General features: G+C 41.0%; 1 protein-coding gene across 2 annotated transcripts in view; it reads right to left on the bottom strand.

The window, feature by feature from the left end:
- Nucleotides 1–1,629: 1,629 nt before the first annotated feature.
- LOC102294713 (trafficking kinesin-binding protein 1) overlaps nucleotides 1,630–9,187 on the bottom strand; it is a 21,330-nt gene continuing 13,772 nt past the window's right edge. The window contains exons 13-17 of one of the 2 annotated variants that reach the window (XM_042228027.1): nucleotides 7,694–7,812; nucleotides 7,324–7,525; nucleotides 7,006–7,111; nucleotides 5,995–6,120; nucleotides 1,630–5,639 (exon numbers count right to left, since the gene is read on the bottom strand). In XM_042228027.1, coding sequence (XP_042083961.1) covers nucleotides 5,045–5,639; nucleotides 5,995–6,120; nucleotides 7,006–7,111; nucleotides 7,324–7,525; nucleotides 7,694–7,812 — 1,148 coding nt within the window. In that variant the 3' untranslated portion in view covers nucleotides 1,630–5,044. The remainder of the gene's footprint in view (nucleotides 5,640–5,994; nucleotides 6,121–7,005; nucleotides 7,112–7,323; nucleotides 7,526–7,693; nucleotides 7,813–9,187) is intronic. The other variant, XM_014339590.2, reaches the window with a different exon arrangement.

Genomic DNA, 9,187 nt, shown 5'->3' on the forward strand with positions numbered 1-9,187 from the left:
AGGATAAGCGGATGGATGGATGGATGGAATTATAAAGAAAGTTGAATACAATATATATAAATGGCTCAGCTGGTAAATTTCCCAGTACGAGAGGCTCAGTTTTGTAACTAAAATAGTAAAAAGATAGCTCTTGTGTTTTATTTAGCTTGGTAGCTATTGCTACCCAGTGATCATGGTTCAAGCAGTGACAGTTAAAAAGAACGAGGACTGTAGGAAGGAATATTAATACAATAGAAGTTCAATCAGATCCTCCAGAGCAGTACACCTTAAACAGGCCATCGCAGATGAACTCAAAGTGATAAATAACCATTCATGCACACTTTCACACCTTTGGGGAATTTACAGCCACCAGTAACACTAACATGGATATCTTTGGACCAGTGTTGGGAAGGTTACTTTTAGAATGTATTCCACTACAGATTACAGAACACATGCTCCAAAATGTACTTTTATTGTATTCCGTTACGTTACTCAATGAGAGTAACGTATTCTGAATATGTTACTATATAAAATAATAATAAAGCCTGAAATAATTATAGCTTGTATTCATTTTCCTGCTAAAAGCATGTCTGTTAATGACTTTATTGCAGTTTATATTCACATATGTCTTTAATATCTTCGTAGACTCATCAGCCACCTTTTAATGCTTATAACCGACGTGTTAAATCAGCCAATCACGTGGCAGCAACTACATGCAACATTTAGGCATGTAGACATGGTCAAGCTGACCTGTTGAAGTTTGACGTGACCATCAGAATGGGGAAGAAAGGTGATTTAAGGGAGTTTGAACATGACATGGTTGTTGCTGCTCAGAATCTGATCTACTGGGAGTTTCCCACACAACAATCCCTGGAGTTCACAGAGAACGGTCTGAAAAAGAGAAAATGCCCAGTGAGCCATTGCTCTCTAGTGAAAAGGCCTAGTTGATGCCGGAGGTCAGAGGATAATGGCCAGACTACTTGGAGCTAATAGGAAGGCATCTGTAACTCATATAATCACTGGTTACAAACCAAGTTATGCAGAAGAGCATCCTTGAGTTCACAACACGTCAAACCTTCATCATCTACACGAGCAGAAGACCACACTTAATGTCACAGAACAGGAAACTGAGGAAACTCATTAAAACTGGACAACAAGAGATTGGAAATATGTCGTCTGGTCTTATGAGCCTCGATTTCTGCTGATGACAGGATCAGAATTTGGCAGCAACATAAAGCATGGATCCATCCAATGGTGTGGGGGATACCTTCTTGGCACACTTTAGGTCCATTAGTATCAATTAAATATTGTTTAAACGTCACAGCCTACGCGAGTCCATGTTCATCCCTTTATGACCACAGTGTACGCATCTTCTGATAGCTGCTTTCAGCAGGATACAGCTCCATGTCTCAAAACCTCAAATCATCTCAGACTGTTTTCTTCAACATGACCGGATGTTTACTGCACTTAAATGGTTTCTATGGTCACCAAATCTCAGGCAAGTACCTAAGGAGACACATTTAGGATGTGGTGGAAGAGGTGATTCCCATCACGGATGTGCAGCAGACAAATCTGCAGCAATTGTGTGATGCTACTAAATCAAAAATTCAGAGGGATGTTTCCCATCAATAAGTAATCTTTTCACTCACTGTAGTGCACATCTTTGCAATCAGGAAAAGCTACTAATCCCATTTCTCGAGAATATCATCCTGTTTGTTTTAGGTGCTTTTCCCCCACTCATCTGCACAAATCAGGTCCAGACACTCATTCTTCCACATTCGAGTGGGAAAAAGGAAACATGCACAGGAAAAAAATCTTTTTATTTAGGTGTTTGACTTTCAAGAGGAACTACTGTGAGGGGCTTGAATGTCAGCACTTGAACCGGTTAACAACCAATCATAGCCCAGCATTTATAAAGACCACCAAGCAGTCTGCAATCCAGGGCTAAGCGAAGACGTTACAGAGAAACAATGTTGTATGGTAAATTTTAAAGAACAAACAAATACCCCAAGCCTTTAATAAACACTAAATCCTGTGAGAGTAGTCTGGGTGTCAGTTATTGAATAAAAATGATGCTTCCAGACATCCTGTCCACTGTCACCTAAAATGAGCTCGTCTGGTATATGACAGGTACCAAAGCTCATCTGTTGGGGCTGTGTCATTACATCCAACAAAAATAAGGTTATGAAATAAGATTATCAAAATGCTTCTGTAAGATGACAAATATCTGACATGAGCGACGTCACTGGCATTTGAAACCAGTTTATTTTTTCTAATTAGACTCGCCGCCTGCCACTGTGACATTTTTTGGTTATTGCTCACCTCTCATTCACCTGTGGCCAGCCTAAGTTTAATAAGCAGCCTTCGTCATATCCCCTCCACGAGATCCAGATGGTGAATGGGTAATGGATGATGACTGTAGACAGACAGATGAACGCAATACACATCCTCGCCGTCGCGTGTCGAGTTATTTGTGAGCACCATCTGCTGGAGGAGGCCAAGTAATCATTTCCTGCGTGTGTGGCTTTTCTTTACGTCGTTATTACCCCCTCTTCAATTCTGAGTCATGCTTTAAAACTCCATCACACAGAAAGGGAAAAGAAATCCTATTAATAAATGATTGTTTGATGACTTTTTATTTGGAAAAACCCTGATTACATGCTCACCCAGATACTTACAGCGATGTGTGGTTCTTGGTTAAAGCACTACAAATAATGGTTCATCTACACATGACATTATAGTGACTGTGAACAGTATATATATATACAGTCTGTAAGACAATGCTATTTTTTACAAAAAAGATATCTTAAAATCAGGATTTTTAAAAATAAATAAACACAAGTGCAAACTATGGTTGCGTGAGCGCCTTCGGACCTGCATGACAAGGGAAAAATCACAAAACACAAGGCTGAGGCACTGTATTGCTTCATTCTCTTCAACCATAAAACAATAAGGGAAAAATAGCTGAAAGCTTCCAACCACGATAAAGCAATCCCTCAGTGTATTGATCTCTCCAGTTCAGTGGAAGTACCATCAGCTTTACTGTCTAACGGCCATTTAGAAAATGAAACTGAAGTACCTTTAACACTGGCGTGAAATCTATTTGATGATTTAGTGAAAGTGACTCGTCAGACTCACACTTAATCCCTTCAAAAGAAAGGAGAGAGAGACAGAGGATGACATATTTTATGAATTCGGTGTACTTTTTTTTAAAACCACTTATGAAATTTTCATCTGCTAGTATTGAAGTAGAAAGGCATGTTTCAGTGCTACAGTGACTACAAATAGCCAGCCAGTGCATGGAAGATTTAGCAGAGTGCACCTGTGTGAGTCTGGATGTGCGTGGGATTCTGTGGATGTGTTTCAGAAAAGGCAAGAGTGGGAGTACTACATCTAGCCAGCAGAGTCAGTCTCCAAAGCAGGAATCCGAGTGATATTTCAGTAGCTCGCTTTCAGTGTATTCTGTTTTAACGGGTCAGTTCACCCAATTATGTAAAATTAAGTTACATAAAACTGGCTTTGTGTGTCCAGAATTTTAGATATCTGAATATTAGAGAGTGAGCAGAGATTACAGCAGCTCTATAAAGAGTGCTTTGACTTACATGCAAAACTCAACATGCTAACAATGACAAGGAAAGACTTCCAGATGCTCAAAAGCATTTCATAGGGGGTGCTTGTGCATCCATCCATACATCCTCTGCCTCCTCCGGGTAGGACTTGTCATCAGGTGATCCTATTCAGATGCCTGAACCCCCTCAACTGCCTCCTTTTGATGTGGAGTAGTAGTCCTCCAAGTCCCGCCTGAATAACTAAGCTCCTCCCTTTATTTCTAAGTGAGACCCATTTCTGCTGCTTGCATCAATTCTTTATGTCACCACAGGGTGGGAACAGCTACCATTAAGGGTTCCTCCCTTAATGGCATGTAAATGCTATAAATTCTTTCCTGATCAATCCGTGGGCATTAGAAAATGACAAAATATTTATGTATATTATTAGCTTCCGATTAAGAAAACTTTAAGTAAATGTGTTTTTATTTCCGTGCAGACATATTGTCAGTTTTCCACTTTAGATTAATAAGAAGCATTTGTTGCTCACTGACATGGAAGAAACTAGTTACCATCTTAAGAGTTAAAGTCAAAATAAAGCTGAGGTGGGTGTGTTTGTTTTCAGTTTTGCAGGAATTCTGGCAAAAATTTAAACTCAGACCTGTTGCAGCTAGAGAGAAGGTGAGACTCTCCATCACTTTTAGTTAGTCTCATCATTAAAACCAGAACTACCGCAGGTGTTCGAAATATAAGCAGCTGCATGTATTATTCAGCACCTTCCCACTGTCTATCAGAAAACTGACTAAGTGTTCCTTCCTAGACCCGTCCTGTGAGATCCAATCAAATTCACATTTAGCACTCTTGGCTTTTAGAAGCATGACGTACCTGAACGGCATAATTAAATGACTTTTTTCCCCCTAAAACTGCATTAGCCTTTTCCCCTTAATTTTTACATAATTAAATTAAAAGGAGTTCGCTTCTCGAAGAAAAACACTAATTTATATGAAAATGAAGATGAATGCAGGTGACGTGGGAGCACTTGTTTTCAGTTCGGCAGGAATTCTGGCAAAAATTTTAATTCAGACCTGTTAAAGCTAGAAAGAATGCAAGCTTCGTCATCACCGTTTAATTTAATAACTGAAAGTCTTTAAATGTCACTGTTCAGTGCTTACACAGAAGAGCCTCCAATCTGTCCGGTCATTTTAGCAATATCTCAAAATCTGGGCACACAAAAGCAAAAGTACAGCACAGACAGTATAGAAGATGTTGCTGTGTAGTTTGGATGAACTAACCCTTTAAGTTATTTTTCTCTTCGTTCAAGCGTGAATCACCACTGTAAAGCACTACAGAGGTGTAGTGTTTGTGTAAAACTGTAGCTGTGATTAGAAATAGGTCAGTAGTGCCATGTTGCTGTTGTACAGTGGGAATATTTTTATGGGCTCCAAGTGACTGATCAACAGCCAGACCTTGGCCCTGCTGGGCTCCTACTCATCTACCCTGTTGGCCAGCAGCTATCCAGACTACTCTTGGGGCCCTGGGGCTTTCATGACCATGCTGGCTCCTACCATGCCTGGATAACTCCGGTTCCTCCTCATTCCATCAGGTCCAAAAGGGGAGCCAGATCTACGCAGTCCACCCAGAGGCCCTAGCATGGGACCAGGGCTCATCGCTCTGCTTCCGGGGGCTCCAGCCACACCCAGACGCTTCACCTTGTCTACCAGGTTCAGATTGTGGACGGCCACGCTAACGTCTGTTTGGCTTTCACAGTCCCTGCCTCGCTGCCTGCCTCTCATCCCCCCTGTCACCTCCTTCAGGATGGAACGGGCTGGTTTGGAAGCCAGGAAGTTCTCATAAGAAGGACTCTTGAAGTCAAACCCAGCGGAGCTTGGCACAGCTGAAGCTCCCTGTCTTGTGGGAGAGTTTGGAGGGGTCGAGGGCCGCATAGGATCGGGATTAGGTGTTCGGTTGGGGGCAATGGAGGTGCTTAATAGGACTCCTCCGCTGCCCTGACCCTGCTCCAGGCCCTGGCTCTGGTGATACACAGCTGCTGAGATTCCTCTCTCCTGGAGAAGACGTACCAACCCCAGGGAGGTGCTGGTGGTGCGTGTAGCATCTCTGCACAGACATGAGACAAAATACACACATAATGTCCTTTCTTAAAGGAACAGTTCACACCAAACTCAAATGCATATAGTTTTTCTGCTGATTATTTATCCAAATAAACAGCCAGCTATAACCAAGGAACTACACCTGTCAACCAAAGGAAGCATTCAGCCCGACAGAGAGGGAAGGCATTAATGCTTACAATACCACAAGTCTGTGATCTCATGCAGTTGAATGCAAACTTACTTTTTATATGCACTCAATTAAATATGACATTATATAAAATATGAAATTAGCTAAAACAATCTTTTGATTTTACTTTGTCTTTTAAATAAAAAGGAAAATGTCAGAATATGCAGTTTCTTGCCTGAGGTTAGTTGAGGATTCAGAGGGCCTGAGACTGAGCCTGCGGGACGTGCAGGGAGTAGCAGCAGGAGTACCCAGCAGAGTGCTGGTCATCACACAGGAGGACGATGCAGGCACTGGGTTTAAACTGGAGGGAATGAGAAGATTTCATCTAGGTTAACAAAAAAATATAAATATATAAATCACACTTTCAGATGGTCTCATCATTAAAACCAGAACTACAGCGGGTGTTCAAAATATAAGCAGCTGCATGTATAATTCAGCACCTTCCCACTGTCTATCAGAAAACTGACTAAGTGTCCTGCCTAGACCCATCCTGTGAGATCCAATCAAATTCAGAATGAGTGCACATTTAGCACTCTTTCAGCTTCTAGAAACATGATGCATCTGAACGGCGTATTTAAATGACTTTTTTTAAGAACTGCATTCGTTTTTTCCCACTTAATTTTTCTTGTCACTATAGTGTGTGAAGTGGCATTAAGTGCCGTTTTAACTTTCTAAAAGGGCGCACTTCTCGAAGAAAAACATTTACTAATTTTTATAAAAATGAATTACTCGATTTTTTTTTATTTTATTGTAAGGTAAAGACCCTACAATAATACAAAGAAAACTCAGAGCCAGAGTTTCATTTTAAGCGTCGTTATAAGACCATTTTTAGCAGAAAAGCTCAACTCTGCAGGAGTCAGTTATAGATAAATTTAGTCAGGGTCACTCTAAAAAGAAAAAAGATATTTCAATGTGCAACGATGTCCATGGCTCTGGGAAGCATTCAACAAGCCCCCGGCTCTGAGTAGAGTAGCATTAAAAGGTTATGCTGGGGAGGAGGTGGGTTACAAAGCAGCATGCAGATGTGCACCAGGTATAGGCAGGCTAAAGGAGCTTAAAGAGTGTGCCCATAGTGAGAACTGTTATTCTCATCGCCTGCCTGAACTAACACTATGTGTGACTTTCGGTGGCTCGAATAATAACAAAGAGTCGACTCTGATCACAGACACTTAATGATGCCGCTCACCTTGGCGTAACCCGCGTCTGCTCATCAGTTGGATGGAGGATCCGACAGGTTGTAAAGGTGTAAGTGGAGCTGGTGTGAGCCATGCATTTACCTGGGTAGTATGCAGCTGGAAGTCAAACACAAACAACCTGTCACTGTCAGTCACCACATTTTAGCCTTTTATACATGTTCAACAAAGTGGAAGTATTTATGCACTATACTGCCAGAAGTGTTTGCTCACCTTCACACGCATATAAACTTGAGTGAAATCCATTCTTAATTATACTTTTGGCAGTATAATGTATTTAGAGTCAATGAAAATTTGCTATATGTCCTCACCCAGAGCATCGGTGTTGCTGAGGTGTGGTGATGGTGAGGGCGGAGAAGGTGGGGCCAGGGTGACTGAAGGCTGTACGAGGTTGGCGTCACTTGTACTGGAGGTGGGGGCCACTGCCGGTGAGGCAGAAGCTGAGGAGGTGGGAAGATTTTGGAAGTATTGCTCTCCTGGTTCATCCTCCTCAAAGCCGCCCCATGGGTACGCCTTAACACAAACAAAGAGCCATGCAGGGAAGGGAGAGGAGTGCTTTACAGGTGATAAGGTTTGATTCTCGTTACCAGAGGATGGGCCTAAGTTTAAACCAATACAGCAGTACATGTAATCAACGGAGATGGTTTAGCAGATACACGCAGAGAAACCTCACACACAGACCTGCTCCAGCTCTAGTTCTAGAGGTCTGTAGCCCTTTGGCACAACTCCTGGCCTGGCATCCAAGATCACACCCAGGTGAGGCTGGGCTAACTGCTGCCAGTGGTGCAGAGTGGCAGATCCTGGTGGAGAGAAGTGGATTTAACTTAATGTACTTAACTCCACCTGCACCATCTCCAAACACACAGACAAAAAAACATTTAGGGGAACATGAAACGTTTTCAACTGGCTGCTTTACCTTCAGCAGATGTTTTATACCTTAAATCTCCTGAAAATACTTGTTAGCATTTTAAAAGGCATTCCTACGTTAACAGGTTTTAAGAATTATATGTAACTGAGAAGTAACTAGCAGTAACAGCAACAAAACCGATATTGTGCACACACATATCTCAGAGTGTCAGCCAGTAATTCATGCAATTAAGAACAAAAGGTATTTTAGATCCTTTTCTCTATAGAGCTCATCCATTCAATAAAAAAGTGAAGATGAAGCTAATACTATAAGTGAAGAGGATGGCAGAGAAAGGTGAATATCAAAAAGCTATGATTATCAGAGGAATGATATGAAAAGGAAATGAAATGGAGGAGCAAAGCAGAATGAGAATCTTTTTATTAAGACAGCCACATGGATTAATGACAGAAAATAAACAGAGACAGCAAAGAGGTGACAGAGTGAGCAGTGAAAAAATGAAAAAGCTTAAAAAATTCTAAGTTACGAATGAATATGGACAGAACAACGTGTATAAATATATAAGAATACATATAAACAAATCCACAATAGCAGGGCTTCTGCAGGGGGGATAGATTCAGTTTAAATAAAGTATAAAATATTACCAGCAGAGGGCAGCACAGGCCAAAGGAACATGTTTTGAGTAGTTCTATTCTACTTAGCATTATTTTCTATTGCATACAGAGTATACCATTACATATCATAATAAACATAGCCAAAGTTTCATATAAAGACCTCAGAGTATGTGCAAATAATCCCTGAAGCTCGCGATTCACACTTCTCTTAATGGCCAGCACGAGCAGGTTTCCCTAATTTTGTCAACTTTGACAGCAGTGTTGCCAACTCCTCAGTAAGGAAAATCGCTATTGGTTGTCCTAAAAGTCGCTAGAAGTCGCTAAATGACGTCATCACTTAATTAGCATAATTGGTGATGCTTATGTATTTGAAAACTACGTTGTAGGAGAGAGAAATAACATTGTGGAAGAGACATAAAGTCAGTAAAAAACAGCCTAAATGCATTTAGGATATATTTAGAACTACAAATTAAATTTCTTTTAGCAATTATTGTTTTTTTATTATGTCACAATTCCAACTCTCCTCCTTTATCCAGGCTTGGTACCGGCAAAAGTAACCCGAAATAGGCAGTCTGGCGGAGTTACTTTTTGTGTTTGTTTGTGTGTGTTTTTAAAGTAGTTTTAAACCTTGTGATCCACAAAAAGTAAGAGTAAAAGAAGAACTGACTGTTATAGTCAGGGCGGGAGCAGCGGCTT

Source organism: Haplochromis burtoni, unplaced genomic scaffold (assembly GCF_018398535.1).
Source record: "Haplochromis burtoni strain Fernald_Lab_line unplaced genomic scaffold, NCSU_Asbu1 Contig_297, whole genome shotgun sequence".
Classification (NCBI taxonomy): domain Eukaryota; kingdom Metazoa; phylum Chordata; class Actinopteri; order Cichliformes; family Cichlidae; genus Haplochromis; species Haplochromis burtoni.